The sequence below is a fragment of the Scyliorhinus canicula genome, chromosome 3, assembly GCF_902713615.1.
Source record: "Scyliorhinus canicula chromosome 3, sScyCan1.1, whole genome shotgun sequence".
Classification (NCBI taxonomy): domain Eukaryota; kingdom Metazoa; phylum Chordata; class Chondrichthyes; order Carcharhiniformes; family Scyliorhinidae; genus Scyliorhinus; species Scyliorhinus canicula.
This window is the reverse complement of record NC_052148.1, coordinates 264,526,201-264,544,219: the sequence shown is the minus strand read 5'-3', so window position 1 is coordinate 264,544,219 and position 18,019 is coordinate 264,526,201. Positions and strand designations below refer to the sequence as shown.

The window sequence follows — 18,019 nt, the reverse complement described above, 5'->3', positions numbered from 1 at the left end:
TGGGAGAATGCTTGTGTGGAGCATAATACTTCCATGGACCAACTGGCTTATTCCTGTGCCTGCACATTCTGTGGAATTCTATTGATATAATACTTGTCTCTGGAGTTCATGGTGTGGATTCTGTTTATTGAGTGCCATGCCTCAATGGGTGTATGGTGTCTGAGCTATATTTTAGACCATGTAAAACTTGCAGACTATTGTCCGTTTTGAGGTAGGCAACCTTAAGTATGGGATAAATGAACACAGTACATTTCTGGTTAGCTGTTACCAAACATAGACCCAGCTTGGTTATATCCCATATTAGCATTATCATAAACATACCTCATTCATGGCCGAATAACCCTGTAGTCTATGAGATTAATTAAAGTAACCAGAGGCAATGCAAGTAAATTAGAACAAGCGATACACCGTGTGAACTGTAACTCACTCTTTTGGAGTTTCTGGGACCTTGGTTCCTTCAAACTTCATCTTGAGTTCAGCGGTACGTGTAGAATCTCCACACACGATTTGATGGAGTGGGGTGGAGTCCTCGTGGCACACTGAAAGATAATTGAAGCGTCAGTAATTATTTTTCGTCAGACAAAGAGAACTTGAGGAAGGGGTCGCACAAATCGTTCACTCTGTCTCTTTTGTGTGCTGATTACTCGGTGTGCATTCCCAGCATTTTCTGTTTCAAGCATGCTGCTCGGAAATAAAGGTAATTTTGTGTAAAAGCCTCTGAGACAAAGGAATCCTGAAGGGAGAGATGTAAAACCTGAAAGCAAAAACCTTGATGGAAGCAGCAGAGGGAAAGCATAATTTAAAAGAAGGTATGAAAGTGTTGCTTTAGAAAGGGGAATTTGAAATCACTCGCGTGGAAGCTGGAGTTGAGTGAGACAAGGTTGCTCATGGTATAAGAATCATTCAGGATGATTTTGAGGAGACATCCACAGAACTTCACTTGGGCTCAGAGAGCGGTGTGCCTGACCACAGTCATCTTGTCTGCTTACAAGGGACTGTGTGTTGATGAGACGGCTGTAGCTTAAGATGTACTTCATAATCTCTGCTAATCGTAAAACCTGTGTGTAATTGTTAAACTAAAGGGGTAGTAAATGAATGTTGAACATGTTGAGGATCCCTTATTCAAAATTCCAAAACGCTCTGAAAGCCACAATCCCGTTTCTCGAAAAAAAAAATAACATGGTGTTCACCCGAGATCCACTAGCTATGCAACATTTCACAACTCCGAGTCGTCAGCGTCAGCTGTTCCCAGCACCATGTCCCATTCCTGTGGCTTGTCGGGAGGGAAAACCACATACCATGCCCCCCCCCCCGTCAGACCGATTTGCGGTCTTGTGGTTCTGTTCCTCACGTTGCCTTAAACAAAAGGAAAGTTACGGTCTTTTGAGCCATGGCTGCATTCTGGGATCTTCCCGTCCAATTGCATCATCTGGGATCGTAGCAAATGCGTTATATTGTTGTAAAGTAAGGTGCGTAATGCATACAAAATGAGAATTTGCATATGCAAATAAAAGCCACTCCACAAAGAACCACGTTCTAAAGTCATAATACTTCTGAGCAGCAAGTCTTCCCTCCTAGTAATTACTTTGAAGGTGAAATCCGCACAGGAGCCAATTTTTTCCACTGTTGCATTATAGATATCAAGCGAGCCTTGAACAACCTGCAATATCTAAAAGGTCTCTCGCTCCCTGTTATTTTCCCTTAATTCGTATTACAACCTACGTCTACTGCATTTCAAAAAAGTAGTCACCAGCCAGCACCATGTCATAATTATTCAGAGTACAATGATTTTTATAATAATTATTAAAATGATACTGTGCATGAACCATAACGCTATTATGAAAACAGGCACTAGCGCATTATAAAACATAGCAAAGTGTGGTCACAAGGTCAACTCCACTCTAATTAAAAACAGTGAATGCAAAGTGGTGCTTCAGTCTCGGTGTTGAGAAGACCAAGCCAGTAAATCTGCCAGAAAAGAGGGTTGTGATGGATCGCACACAACATTGCTCGCAAATGATCCAGACTCCTTCTGGCACAATTGTTCAGCTGGACTGCTTGATTATCTGCTGGTTGGACAGTCAGCAACAATGACAAAAACGGTTAACAGGAGAGTGAGACTGCTCCAGAAATAGGCAGCACGGTAGCACAGTGGTTAGCACAGTTGTTTCACAGCTCCAAGGTCCCAGGTTCGATTCCTGGCTTGGGTCGCTATCTGTGTGGCGTCTGCACGTTCTCCCCATGTCCGCGTGCGTTTCCTCCGGGTGCTCCGGTTTCCTCCCACAGTCCAAAGATGTGCAGGTTGAGTAAATTGGCCGTGATAAATTACCCTTAAGTGTCCAAAAAGGTTAGGTGGGGTTACTGGGTTACGGGAATAGGGTGGAGGCATAGGCTTAAGTAGGGTGCTCTTTCCAATAGCCATTGCAGACTCGATGGGCTGAATGGCCTCCTTCTGCACTGTACATTGGATGATTCAATGAAAGCTCAATCCTGCTCGACACTAGTGGCAAATGTTTTGTGGACCCTTTACCTGCGAGAAAACACTGATGGATGGTTGTAAAAGAAAATCTAGCTTCTTGGTCTGGACTCAATAAAGGAAAAAAACCATGTGGTCTTGCTGGAATTGAAAACGATAATCTACCCTTTGCCAGAGCCCATTACCCCCAAAATTGAACGACAGAACAGGCCCGTCACTCTGTGCACGAGATTAGCAGTGCAGCATGAACACATTTTATTACAGGGCAGAGGGGGATGCGAACCGCTCGCTCCCCCAGAAGAAAAGTTGGCCAGCAGCTGACACGCAGTAAAGAAGCCTGCCCCACAGCAATAACATGCTTGGAGTGTGCTAAACCAGCTGTGCGTGGGACTACTGCCGCCACCACCCCCTCACCCCTCCCAGCCACCCAATCTGATTGGCCGGCAGTTCCCGCAGCGCCAGAGCTTTGTGGTGGACACTGCCGGGACTACAAGGAAGAACATGAAGGAGAGCGATGGCTTTCACAGAAAGACAAGTCCTGGGTTTTCAGGGTGGGGAGGGATCAGAGAATCTGGGGAGGCGGGAGAGGGAGGTGGGGAGAGCTGCGTTTTGGAGGCTGAGGAAGGAAGAGGAACTGTCACTTTTTGGGGACGGAGGAGGGGGGGGGGGGGGGGGGATGCATAAAGGGCACCCCCTACATTCTTCTTGCGGCAATTTTTCATTGAGATCACAAAAAAGCAGCCTGCCCATCCCCAATGGGGCAGCCTGCACCAAGCCTGCACCAAACGTGCATGGGCAACGTATTATCCTGGTCAATATTCGGCTAACAAACCAAACTGATCTTGAATTATTCATTTAAATATGATAGCTGAGCTGTTGATTTTGGTACCCGCCCTCCTAGTGTTTAATGGGGGTCAGCACAGTGGTAGCAGAAAGGGAGTGGGATAGCCACCCAACATATTCCTCCGCCCCCCCTCCAAACCACCGAAAACATACCCGACGAGGGTGCTGTAAAATTCAGCCCAAAGTGTCGCATGCACTTCAGCTAGATCTTGCTGCCTGCATTGACAACAAAGGAATTAAATTTGTTACAGCAGGATTTTAGGAATTGGAAGGGTTAAGTACACTATCTAAAGCTGCCAACATGATTAGTACTGGGCTAGTTTATCTCAAACAGCGTAGGTGTCAAATGTACGACTTAGTCCAACTCGGGAAGGGGCCATACTGGACCTGGTATTGGGGAATGATCCCGGCCAGGTGGTTGATGTTTCAGTCGGTGATTACTTTGGGAATAGCGATCACAATTCCGTAAGTTTTAGAATACTCATGGACAAGGACAAGAGGGGTCCAAAAGGAAGAGTACTAAATTGGGGAAAGGCAGAGTATAACAAAATTCGGCAGGACTAGGGAATGTGGATTGGGACCAGCTGTTTAAGGGTAAATCCACATTTGAAATGTGGAAGTCTTTTAAGGAAAGGTTGATTAGAGTGCGGGACATACATGTTCCTGTGAAAATGAAAGATAGAAATGGCAAGATTAGGGAACCATGGATGACGGGTGAAATTGTGAGACTAGCTAAGATGAAAAAGGAAGCATACATAGGATCGCGGCAACTCAAAACTGATGAAGCTTTGGAGGAATATCGGGAAAGTAGGACGAATCTCAAATGCACAATAAAGAGGGCTAAAAGGGATCATGAAATATCTTTGGCTAACAGGGTTAAGGAAAATCCCAAAGCATTTTATTCGTATGTAAGGAGCAAGAGGGTAACTAGAGAAAGGATTGGCCCACTTAAAGACAAAAGAGGGAATTTATGCGTGGACTCAGAGGAAATGGGTGAGATTCTTAATGAGTACTTTGCATCGGTATTCACAAAGGAGAGGGACAAGACGGATGTTGAGGCTAGGGATGGATGTTTAAATAATCTAGGTCAAGTTGTCATACGGAAGGGGGAAGTTTTGGGTATTCTAAAAGACATTAAGGTGGACAAGTCCCCAGGACCGGATGGGATCTATCCCAGGTTACTGAGGGAAGCGAGGGTCGAAATAGCTGGGGCCTTAACAGATATCTTTGTAGCATCCTTGAGCACGGGTGAGGTCCCGGAGGACTGGAGAATTGCTAATGTTGTCCCTTTGTTTAAGAAGGGTACCAGGGATAATCCAGGGAATTATAGACCTGTGAGCTTGACGTCAGTGGTAGGCAAACTGTTGGAGAAGATACTGAGGGATAGGATCTATTCACATCTGGAAGAAAATAGACTTATCAGTGATAGGCAGCATGGTTTTGTGCAGGGAAGGTCATGTCTTACAAACCTAATAGAATTCTTTGAGGAAGTGACAAAGTTATTTGATGAGGGAAGGGCTGTAGATGTCATATACATGGACTTTAGTAAGGCGTTTGATAAGGTTTCCCATGGCAGGTTGATGGAAAAAGTGAAGTCGTATGGGGTTCAGGGTGTACTAGCTAGATGGATAAAGAACTGGCTGGGCAACAGGAGACAGAGAGTAGTGGTGGAAGGGAGTGTCTCAAAATGGAGAAGGGTGACTAGTGGTGTTCCACAGGGATCTGTGCTCGGACCACTGTTGTTTGTGATCTACATAAATGACCTGGAGGAAGGTATAGGTGGTCTGATTAGCAAGTTTGCAGATGATACTAAGATTGGTGGATAGCGAGGAGGACTGTCAGAGAATACAACAAAATATAGATAGATTGGAGAGTTGGGCAGAGAAATGGCAGATGGAGTTCAACCCAGGCAAATGCGAGGTGATGCATTTTGGAAGATCAAATTCAAGAGTGGACTATATGGTCAATGAAAGGGTCTTGGGGAAAATTGATGTGCAGAGAGATCTGGGAGTTCAGGTCCATTGTACCCTGAAGGTGGCAACGCAGGTTGATAGAGTGGTCAAGAAGGCATACAGCATGCTTGCCTTCATCGGACGGGGTATTGAGTACAAGAGTTGGCAGGTCATGTTACAGTTGTATAGGACTTTGGTTCGGCCACATTTGGAATACTGCGTGTAGTTCTGGTCACCACATTACCAGAAGGATGTGGATGCCTTGGAGAGGGTGCAGAGGAGGTTCACCAGGATGTTGCCTGGTATGGAGGGTGCTAGCTATGAAGAAAGGTTGAGTAGATTAGGATTGTTTTCGTTGGAAAGATGGAGATTGAGGGGGGACCTGAGTGAGGTATACAAAATTATGAGAGGGATGGACAGTGTGGATAGCAACAAGCTTTTCCCAAGAGTGGGGGTGTCAGTTACAAGGGGTCACGATTTCAAGGTGAGAGGGGGAAAGTTTAAGGGAGATGTGCATGGAAAGTTTTTTACGCAGAGGGTGCGTAATGACCAGGGCACCACGGGTGCCTGGAACGCTTTACCAGCGGAGGTAGCATCATTTAAGAAGCATCTAGACAGGTATATGAATGGGCGGGAACAGAGGGAAGTAGACCTTGGAAAATAGGTGACAGGTTTAGATAAAGGATCTGGATCGGCGCAGGCTGGGAGGGCTGAAGGGCCTGTTCCTGTGCTGTAATTTTCTTTGTTCTTTGTTCTAGACTGTTGGTCATATTTGAAGCACTCTGTGAAATGTGGATGTCTTACTTCATGAGCATGTAGATGTACCAGAGAGGGTCTTGACAGCGCAGGAAAGATAACCTAGAGGTTTGGGGGTCTTCGGTTATGAGGACAGACAGAGCTGAAGCTGCTCCGCAAGTGAAGAGAAGATTTGGAGGATAATTGGTCTGAGTTATTAAAATTCTAAGAGGCATATGTAATGTAGATGGCACAGAGTTAACCTAGCTTCATTAGCTCTATTTCCAATCTCTTTATGCAGTTGTGAAGCACCCTGTTGTAAACAAGATATTGGTGTACAAAAAGGATCATGGGTTACAAGGAGATGTAAAAATATAAAACATTTTTGAATTTGTGTTCCCAGTGCCTGGTGCAGATGACGATTGTTGCTTATTGGGAACGTGGCCATTAAAGAGCGCATCCACTTCACAGGGAGTAAGGTTTTGGAAGTGTCCGTTCATACAGCTAAATTGTGGAAGATGGCTGTTTTTCAAGCAATTATGTGTGGGATTCTCTGTTCCCCCTGCGACATGTTTCCCGGTACAGGAGGCAGCACGCCATTCACTGGCAGCAGCATCCTATCTTCCCGCCGCTTGTCAATGGGATTTCCAATTGAAACCACCCCATCTGCCGGTAAACCCGGTGGAAAAAAGAGAATCCCAATGGCCGGCGAATTCCAGCCTATGTCTTTTCATTGTCGAAAGGGAATCAAATCCCAGCCTAACTGGAGATGGGGGCCTTCCTTCAACTGATGAGCATCAGAGATCATTACATCAAAACGGAACAATCGAGAACAATGACAATAGCAGTTTCTCAGTACTCTACATCTCTCAACTTCGGAGCCCTTGTGCATTCCCAACTTAATTCGGCGCATCATTGGTGACCATGTCTTCAGCTGTCAATGTCCTAAGCTCTGGGATTCCCATCCTAAACCACTCCCATTCCTCCACTTCTCTCTCTCTACACTTGAGATCAAGCACTTGGGGTGGTTTCAATTGGAAATCCCATTGACAAGCGGCGGGAAGATAGAATGCTGCTGCCAGTGAATGGCGTGCTGCCTCCCGTACCGGGAAACATGTCGCAGGGGGAACAGAGAATCCCACACATAATTGCTTGAAAAACAGCCATCTTCCACAATTTAGCCTGCCCAAATATCTCCTTCTGTGGCTCAGTGTCAAATTCTGTCTGAGAATGTTGCTGCGACGTTCCTTGGCTTAATATGGTAAAGCCTCAATATAAATGGAAGTTGTTATTGTTACAATGGCGGTATCTGTTGACTTCACATTTAGTTCCAAATAAAATAAATTTAAGTCTTCACAATCATGCTCTTGGGTACAAATTCACAGGAAACAAAAGCCTGGTCATTTAGCAAAGCACTAAATTGCGCATCGCAATGAAAGTACAAGATGGCCAGGATAGATAATGAAGATAGCAAGGGGTAATTGATTTGAGTTTAAGGCACAACAAAAGGAGCCTCAGCACGTTCCTAATATGTGCAAAATTTGCGCCTGGTATGCTTGGTAATCACTCAACATAACGACCACAAAATTCACCAAATGAAATAATATTTTTGTCAAATAACTGGACTCTTATTGTGCTCATAATTATAAGCAAGATTGAATAGTTAATGAAATCATACTGCCAACACTCAATTTAAATAAAACCAATCTAAAAGGATGTATAATACTCCAATTTGCTTAACTTTGCTGTAAAATGGAGTGCTTGAGGCGGAATATGCTGCACATAGAAAATATTATTACAGATAGATTTATTTTACATTAGATGGAGTTTTTCGAGTCAGGTGCAAAAGATTAAGTTCCTTTGGAAAATCCTAATCTAATTGCACACATTGAAAAGAAAGCTGCCTCTTTGGTTATCAATATCCTTACAGCCAAGACAATATGACAAAGTGCGATCAAAAAAACAGCGAGAAGCATACATTAAAAAAACAGATATCTTGTGGAGACAGTAAGGGAAGATTTTAACGGAAGGGTGGGTTTTCTGCCCGGGAAAGCTCAAAGCAGTTGGTACAACAGAACCTTGGTCCCCGGCTTGAGCCGAGGGAAGACAGTGAGAATTGGACTTGGGAGCGAGGTTCAAATATATAAGACAAGGCCTCTCAGTAGGAGGCAAATGCTGAGAATGAGGGGACAGGGGTTCCATAAAGATGCAGAGAGAGCTTGGGCATAGTTAAGACCAAGGAATCCTCCCAGAGCCCAATGACAACCGAAAACAAAAACAACTGATTTAACTTGGCCTTTTCTGGACAGTTGGCTACATCTCACCTGTTCCTGTAGTCAATTTGATACCGTATGGAACACCATGAACTACCTCACCCCACCCACTGAAGCCTTGTAAAAGTCACAGAATCAGAGAATCCCTACAGCGTAGAAAGAGATCATTCGGCCCATCGGGTTTGCACCAACTCTCCGAAGGAGCACCCCACCCAGGCCCACACCCTTTCCCTGTCACCCCACCTAACATTTTCAGATGCTAAGGGGCAATTTTGCATGGCCAATATCCCTAATCTGTACACCGTTGGACTGTGAGATGAAACTGGAGCACCCGGGGGAAACCCGCCCAGACACAATGAGAACGTGCAAACTCCGCACAGTCACCCGAGGCCAGAATCGAACCCGGGTCCATAGCGCTGTGCTAACCACTGTGCTGCCCATAAGGGTTCTAATGAGGTCATTTTCTGTGAATCGTATTTATCATTGAGGCCTTGCCTACAAACATCAGAAGCATCAATTGAGTTCCAATTCAGAGAAGGTAAAATGAAGTGGGGGTGGGAACAGGTAAAAACTTAATCAGTGAGTATAAGTTGTTGGTTTTTATTCCTCCTGTGCGTTGGTCTATTCCCACCAGATAGGAACACATATTTTTGTCCAGTTGCTGCAAGACATTTCAATTACTACCGCAATCCCTGCAACTGTGAGATCTGTTGGCCCTGAATTTCCAGAGGGATCTACTGCCAGAACGTCAGCAGAATTTCTGGGAAAACAATGAACCCTCTCTTCCCCCCATCCCTCCCCTCAATGTAGTTTCCAAATGTTTGTGTTTGTGAGTTCAAGCCTCAATCAGGGACCTGACCAAATGTTCCAAGCTGGTATTCCTAATGCAGTCAGAGATTCTGGCATTTGGATGGGACATCATCCCAAGGGTCCTCCTCCACTGTCAAAAAGATGTAAATGATCCCATGACACTATTCGAAGAAGAAATAATGAGTTCCCCTGGTAAAATGACTGGCATGTAACCCTCAACCATAATCTGTGCAAAATAAGATTATTCATTATTTATCACTGCCGCTCATTTTGCTCAAATTAGTTAGCATTTTCCAACATAACAGCGACGACACTTCAAAAATAAACTTAATTGGCTGGAAAGCACTTTGGGATAGCTTTTGATCATTCAAGATGCAATATAAATACAATTCTTCCCCCCCCCCCCCCACCCCCCCCCCCCCCCCCCCCCACCCATCACCAAATCGAAGTTCAAATTCAGATGCAGTTGACGAAAGTATCTCACAACTTTAAAAGAACTGGTGAGCCCACAGCAAAGAAATAGCTACCCAGAATGTAAAACCAATTATTACTCAGAATGCCAGCAAAGGCAGCTGGTGTGACAAAGGCAATTGTCATTGTGATCTGGTGGGAATAAAGGGAATATTCTTGTCCATCCGGTCTTTCAGGCGTTTAATGCTTAAACAATGCAACAAACAAAAATGTTTCCTCAGCGCTGACAAATATCCCTGTGATTAGCAAATAACTCATCAATAGGTAATAAAGGAAAAGCAAGGACTATCTTTCATGAATTGTGGAAGAAACCCGTTCTTTAACAATGGCATGTTTCTGAAGAATTACATGGAACAAAGAACAGTACAACATACGGCTTCTTAACAACCCGATCAACCTGGGTGGCAACTTTGAGGGATCTATGTATGTGGACCCCAAGATCCCTCTGTTCCTCCACACTTCCCGAGAATCCTGCCTTTAACCCTGTATTCTGCATTCAAATTCGACCTTCCAAAATGAATCACTTCACATTTATCAAGGTTGAACTCCATTTGCCACTTCTCAGCCCAGCTCTGCATCCTGTCAATGTCCTGTCGTAAGCTGCAACAACCCTCGACACTATCTACAACGGCACCAATATTCGTTTCATCGGCAAACTTACTAACCCACCCTTCCACTTCCTCATCCAAGTCATTTATAAAAACCACGAAGAGCAGAGGTCCCAGAACAGATCATTACGGGACACCACTGGTCACCGACCTCCAGGCGGAATACTTTCCCTCCACTACCGGTGTCTTCCTTTGGCCAGCCAATTCTGTATCCAGACAGCCGAATTTCCCTGTATCCCATGCCCCTAACTTTTTAAATGAGCCCACCAAGGGGAACCTTATCGAATGCCTTACTGAAATCCATATACACCACATTCACTGCCCGACCTTCATCAATGTGCCTCGTCACATCCTCAAAGAATTCAATGAGGCTTGTGAGGCATGACCTGCCCCTCACAAAGCCATGCTGACTATCCTTAATCAAACTATGTTTTTCTAAATAATCATAAATCCTATCTCTCTGAACCCTTTCCAATATTTTGCTCACCAGAGGTGTAAGACTGATGGGTCTGTAATTCCCAGGGATTTCCCTAATCCCTTTCTTGAATAGGGGAACAACATTCGCCTCCCTCCAATCATCCGGTACTAAGCCAGTGGAGAGTGAGGACGCAAAGATCATTGCCAACGGCGCAGCAATCTCCTCCCCCGCTTCCCGTAGTAACCTTGGGTATATCCAGTCAGGCCCAGGGGACTTAACTATCCTGATGCTTTTCAAAATTTCCAGCACATCCTCCTTCTTAATATCAACCGGTTCGAGTCTATTAACCTGGTTCACACTGTTCTCATGGGCAACAAGGTCCCTCTCTCCAGTGAATACTGAAGCAAAGTCTTCATTTAGGGCCTCCCCCATCTCTTCAGACTCGAGGCACAAGTTCCCTCCACTATCCCTGATCGGCCCTACTCTCACTCTGATCATCCTCTTATTTCTCATAAAAGTGTAGAGTGCCTTGGGGATTTCCCTAATCGTTCCCACCAGGGCTTTTTCATGCCCCCTTCTAGCTCTCCTCCGTCCATTTTTGAGTGCCTTCCTGGCTACCTTGTAACCCTCTAGAGCCGAGTCAGATCCTTGCTTCCTCAACCTTACGCAAGCTTCCTTCTTCCTCTTGACTAGAAGCTCCACTTCGCTTGTCATCCAAGGATCCTTCACCTTACCATTCCTTCCTCATCTTAGTGGGACAAAACAATTCGGCACTCGCAGCAAGTGCTCCTTAAACAATCCTCACATTACTGTGAGGATTTTCCCAAGAACAATTGTTCCTACTTTATGCTCCTCTGCTCCTGTCTAACAGCAGTATAATTTCCCCTCCCCCAATTTAATACCTTCCCAAACTGTCTGTTCCTATCCCTCTCCATGACTATGGTAAAGGTCAAGGAGTTGTGGTCACTGTCACCAAAATGCTCTCCCACCGAGATATCTGACACCTGGCCTGGTTCGTTGCCGAGCACCAAGTCCAATATGGCATCCCCCCGAATAGGCCCATCTACATATTGAGTCAGGAATCCTTCCTGTACACACCTGACAAAATCTGCTCCATCCAAACCATTTGCACTAAGGAGGTTCCAGTCAATATCAGGGAAGTTGAAGTTACCTATGACAACAACTCTGTTGCTTCTGCACTTTTCCAAGATCTGCCGCCCAATCTGTTCCTCTATCTCTCTGCTCCTATTGGGGGGGTCTATAGAAAACTCCCAACTCCTTTCTTGTTTCTGACTTCCACCCATACTGACTCAGTAGACAAACCCTCCTCAACTACCTCCTTTTCTGCAGCTGTGGTGCACTCCCTAATTAACAGTGCCACTCCCTTTCCTCTTTTCCCTCCCTCCCTATTCTTATTAAAACATCTAAACCCCGGACGTTCTAACAACCATTCATGCCCCTGTGAAGTCTATGTCTCTGTAATGGCCACAACATCGTAGTTCCAAATGCTGGTCCATGCTATAAGTTCATCTCCCTTATTCCTGACACTCTTTGCATTGAAACAGACACACTTTAACCCATTCCACTGAGTGCAACTTTACCCTATCAACTGTCTATTCTTCCTCACAGACTTGCTGCATACTATTGCTGCCTGATCAACAGCTACCCTATACTCTGATCCATAGCTCTGGTTCCCACCCCCCCGCCAAACTAGTTTCAACCCTCCCGAAGAGCACTAGCAAACTTCCCACCCAGGATATTGGTGCCCTCCAGTTTAGGTGCAATCCGTCCTTCATATACAGGTCCCACCTTCCCCAGAAGATATCCCAATGATCCACATATCTGAATCCTTCCCTCCTGCACCAGCCCTGTAGCCATGTGTTCAGCTGCACGCGCTCTCTTTTCTTTGCCTTACTTGCACATGGCACCGGTAGCAATCCTGAGATGACTCAGAGCCAGAGACCTTAAGTGAGGAAAAGTCTCAGAACTTGTACTCCCAACATGACACAACAGCAAACGAGTACATTCTGTCATGCTTAAATGGGTTAACAAGGGCTTTTGCCTTTTGGAAGAAGTACCTTCTGTGAAGGAGTACTGCAGTGTTAGACGTACTGTATCTTGGATAAAATGTTAAACCAAGGACCGGCCATTTGCACTGTCTGATTAATTTAACAACCCAATTTTTAAAAACAACAGGGGTGTTTTTCTCTGTGCTCTGGTCAACATTGATCCCTTAATCAGCATTTCCTAAACAAGTTATCTGGTCATTATCACATTGCTGTTTGAAGGACCTCGCTTCGCATAATTTGATTTCTGCATTTCCAAATTAGAAGAGTGACTTCAAAAGTCCTGTATTGACTGTTAAGTAGAACACCCTGAGGTAATGACCAGGATTGTATAAGTGCCAATCTTTCTTTCGGAGGCTGGTGAACCGATGGAATATGTGATTAAAACACCTTTATCCCAAGAATCAAATATGCCTTCTCCGAACTGCCTTCAATGAAAGTATATCCTTCCTTAAAAAAGAGAACAAAACTCTACACTCCACTTAAGGTATATTCTCGCTAATGCCCAGTAAGTTGTAAGAAGACTCCCCTATATTTAAACTCCTTCCCCCTTGCAATAAAGACCAATACTGCATTTGCTATCCTAATTACTTTCCATACCTGCAACCTAACCTTTTGTGCACAGTAAGAAGTCTTACAACACCAGGTCAAAGTCCAACAGGTTTATTTCAATCACTAGCTTGCAGAGCACTGCTCCTTCCTCAGGTGAATGAAGAGGTAGGTTCCAGAAACATATATATAGACTGAGTCAAAGATGCAAGTCAATGCTTTAAATGCGAGCATTTACAGGTAATTAAGTCTTTACAGATCCAGGTCTTGGTCGCTGCTCTGAAGGCTGGGTAGTTTGCTGCCTTCAGAACAGCGACAGCAAACTACCCAGCCTTCAGAACAGCGACCATGACACCACACAACCCTGCCATGGCAATCTCTGCAAGGCGTGTCAGATCATCGACATGAGTACCAACATTACACGCGAGAACACCACCAACCAGGTACATACTCGTGCGACTCGGCCAACGTTGTCCACCTCATACGCTGCAGGAAAGGATGTCCCGAAGCGTGATATACTGGCAAGACCACACAGACGCTGCGACAATGGATGAACGGACATCGCGCGACAATCGCCAGACAGGAAAGTTCCCTTCCAGTCAGGGAACACTTCAGCAGCCAAGTGCATTCAGCCTCTGATCTTCGGGTAAGCGTTCTCCAAGGCGGCCTTCAGGATGTGCGACAACGCAGAATCGCCGAAAAGAAACTTATAGCCAAGTTCCGCACACATGAGTGCGGCCTCAACCGGGACCTGGGATTCATGTCGCATTACATTCACCCCCCACCATCTGGCCTGGGCTTGCAAAATCCTACCAACTGTCCTGGCTTGAGACAATTCACACCTCTTTAACCTGGGATTACCCCCCTCTCTGAATCAGTAAAGACTTAATTACCTGCAAATGCTCGCATTCAAAGCATTGTCTTGCATCTTTGACTTTGTCAATATATATGTTTCTGGAATCTATCTCTTCATTCATCTGAGGAAGGAGCAGTGCTCCATAAGCTAGTGATTTGAAACAAACCTGTTGGACTTTCACCTGATGTTGTAAGACTTCTTACTGTGCTCACCCCAGTCCAACGCCGGCATCTCCACATCATAACCTTTTGCGATTCATGCACGACGTTGGACACCAGGATGCCTCGGTACCACAGACATTTGCAGTCTCTCTTCATTTAAATAATATTTTGCTTCGCTATTTTTCCAATCCAAGTGCACAACCTCACATTGTCCCACATTATATTACATTCACCGAATCTTTCTGCCCATTTACTTACCCATTCTCTATCCCTTTCTGGACTGTGTCATCTTCCCAATTGTTTTCGCAGCTACCTTTGCATCGTCAGCAAGCTTAGCTACAATACGCTATGCACAGGTCATCAATATAGATTGTACATAGTTGAGACCCCAGCACTGATCCCTGTGGCACTCCACGAGTTAGATTGTCAACCAAGCAATGACCTATTGATCCCGACTCTGCTTTCCGTCTGTCAGCCAATCCGCATATCCAGCCTTCTATTTGTCTTAATGCATGGCCCTCGACAGCACAGACTCTTAACTTGTGCACTAACCTTTTGTATGAGACCGTATTAAATGCTTTTTGAAAATTCAAACGCACAACATCTCCTGGTTCCTCTTTACTCACCCTGCTCATTACATCCAGAAAGAAATGCATGTGTCAAACACAATTTCCTTTTCATTCAATCATGCCGTCTTTGCTTCGTTCTATCGTGGTTTTTGAAATGTCCTACTATTATTTCTTTAATAATTGATTCACGTGTTTCCCCAACGACAGAGGTGGGACCAACTGGCCTGTAAGTCCCCTGCTCTGCCTCCCTCCTTTCTTGAATAGGGGTGATAGATATGCAGTTTTTCCATTTGGAAGATTGCAACCAACCAATCAGTATTGCTGCAGCCACTTCCTTCAAGGCCCAAGGTTGCAGAGCATCAGCTCCAGGGAACTTGTCAGCCTTTAGTTCCATTAGTTCGCCTGCCACTCATTCTCCAGTGATTATTGCAGGCTTCCCTCGCATCCAGGGTGCTATCGACTGCATTCGTCATGGTGCCAGTGGGTGAGCGGGTAGCCCTTGTGAACTTCGTGAAGTGGTTCCACTCGATAAATGTACAGATCGTCTGTGAGCACTCGACACAGGTCTCGCTTGTGTGCTGTTATCCTGGAAGCTCACATGTGCTTACATCCTCTGACCCTCATAAGTGTCAAGGCTTCCAATTCATCACTCCTGCTCATTTGGATGGATGGCTCCTGGGTGACAAGGGCTATCCCTTGAAATGGCAGCTCATGGCCTCACTCCGGCACCCAAGAAGAGAGGAGAGGAGGAGGAGAGATACAAAAGGAGTCATGTCTCCATGACGATGGTGATAGAGAAAACCATTGGGCTGCTAAAAATGCAGCTCAGATGCCTGGACTGATTAGAGCCTGCACTGCATAATTTTCCCGAGCACATGTCCCTTTTAGTCATTGCCTGCTTCACTCTGCTCATTGTTTCTATTCACCCTTGGCTGGAGCTGCCTGTGCAGTTTTTAATTCACCTGTCTGGTCCCATTGGACCCAGTGCCCAGCTAATTTCCGACTCTGCCCAACCAGAGGACACATTTCACATTGGATAGGCCTTGATTGGCCACCCAGCATGAAATCACATTTGCAACACAATGTAACCTGGAAGTAGATACCGCGTTCACGTCTGACCGCAGGGTAGTGGCAACTGATGTGGACCCTACCGCTTTGCACTCTGCCATTGAGCCTGCATCCCCTATGCCTATGCCTCCCCTCCCACAGGTCATTCCCTGGGATGCTGCCTCCAGTCATCTGCCGTTCTCTCCCATCTGACCCTCTCTTCCTCCTCAGAAGAGGTGCCACCAGCTGAATGTACAATGCCCATGCTCAGAAAGGAATAAGGCACTGTCGCATGCACCTAAGGGTGCACTCTGCTAAAATCTTCAAGGATTACATGAAAAAGCATTCACAAACAGGACCATCAATGCACGGAATGCAAGAAAAGTGAAAGAGGATCCTTTCAGATTGAATAAGCTTCACAGCAATAAACTCCAACCAAAGGAGACAGAGGCCTTGATTCTCCGGTTCTGCGGCTATGTCCAGAGGATGCATCTGCTCTTACGACCGAAAAGCCGTCATAGCCCCCGCATTGAGGCTCTGTCCGGTGGGGGGGCTAGCAGCCGCACCACATAAAACCTGCCGATACGGATGCAGAATGGCCGATCTGGAGCCGCGCATGCACACGGCGGCTGGCTGGCCGAAAAACATGGCACCGGCCGCGTGCGGACCCGGCCTGCGAAATACTGCCCCCCTGCAGTCCCTCTTGCCACCCCTGGACCACCCCCTACCAGTCCCCCCAGCCCCCGCCAAAGCCCCCCTGCCAGCGGAACGACTCCCCGCTCCCCAACTATGGGAGCCCTGGTCACAGTCCTCAGCCGTCACGCCAGGTTCACAAAAGCTGAGAGGACACGTGTCCCACGCTGTCGGGAAGTCAGCCGATCAGGTGTAGAGCATAATGGGAGAGTCTCAGCTGACATCCTCGAGTATGCCATTTTTGAGGGGGCGGAGCATCCACAAAACGGCACGGACCCCGATTTAGGCATAAAAAGGGATTCTCCAGCTGATCACCAAACACGATTCTGACGTCGGCAATCGGAGAATCCCGCCCAGAGCCTTAGCTCCAGGGATCTATTGGATGAGAAAGCGAGGAAAACGTGTTGGCCGCTGGCTCATGTTACCAGTGCGACAGCTAAAACAAACGGACAGGCAACACTCAATTGCTTTCAATTGGCCTTAATTGAACCGTTAAACATTCCTTCCAACTCCCACACAGTGCCCACCAGGCATAACATTGCTCGCTGCGCAATGGCACTGGGACGTTTCCCGCGTGAGTTCAGGTCAGGTCCTCATGTACTGTAACCACGTAAAACTCTGGCCAAGACCTCTTCCGAGAGGCTACTCATTCCAAAATGGTTGGCTCACATGCTGCCTTTCAAAATCTGCTCATTGGCTCCTAATAAAAACAAAGGAAAGTGGTCTGTTTCTCACAAATAAAGATGGTAAGACATTGCCTTACTTCAATATTTTATGTGCAGCTATTTATTTTGAAGAGAGTCCGACCTTTTAAACAAATGGGCAAATTTTGGTCTCAGTGATGAGGAGGGAGTCAGGTGCCAGTTTCCAGGTTGAAGCCAGGTGGGTTTTCATGAAATGGTTGCTCTCCATTATGTTTCCAAGAAAATTAACAATCTGCAGAATTTCAGAACAATCATGGAAAAGAAAGAATAGGGCAGCTGACTTGCCAGATATGTAGGTTTGTTCAAGAAAGTGAGATCAAAAAACAGTCTGAGATTTTGACAAAACATCATGTGTACTCTCTCCTCGCTGTTCTATTTTTACAACTAAAAATACTTCAAGATTGTGAAGACTGATTAGGGAGTGATCTCCAGCTCAACGTGACAAGGGACCTAAATTACTATCCACATATATATCATTAGCGCAGGGTCTTTCAATGACTGTGTCGAATGACGCGTTCATTTGTCTTCATCACACTGTCAAGCTGAAGTAATTTTTCCAAGCTAGTTCTCCCCACTGAGTGTGGCAGGATCTACCAACTCAGCAAAATCCGTAGGTACAGACAGAAGCAAAATGCCATAATGTCTTTGTCGGTAAGCAAAATGTGCGATGTGGCTCCCAAAGAATTTCGACAACAAGCAATTTGCATTTATATAGAGACCAAGGCACCTAGCAATATTTGTCACCAACCTCAAGGGGGCAGCACTGTAGCACAGTGGTTATCTCAATT

At 45.7% G+C, this 18,019-nt stretch overlaps 1 protein-coding gene across 1 annotated transcript in view; it reads right to left on the bottom strand.

Annotated features, from left to right (window-relative positions):
* ccser1 (coiled-coil serine-rich protein 1) overlaps positions 1-18,019 on the bottom strand; it is a 1,211,351-nt gene that overhangs the window by 949,996 nt on the left and 243,336 nt on the right. Inside the window, 3 exon segments of the mRNA XM_038792749.1 lie at positions 428-479; positions 482-518; positions 520-539. Coding sequence (XP_038648677.1) covers positions 428-479; positions 482-518; positions 520-539 — 109 coding nt within the window.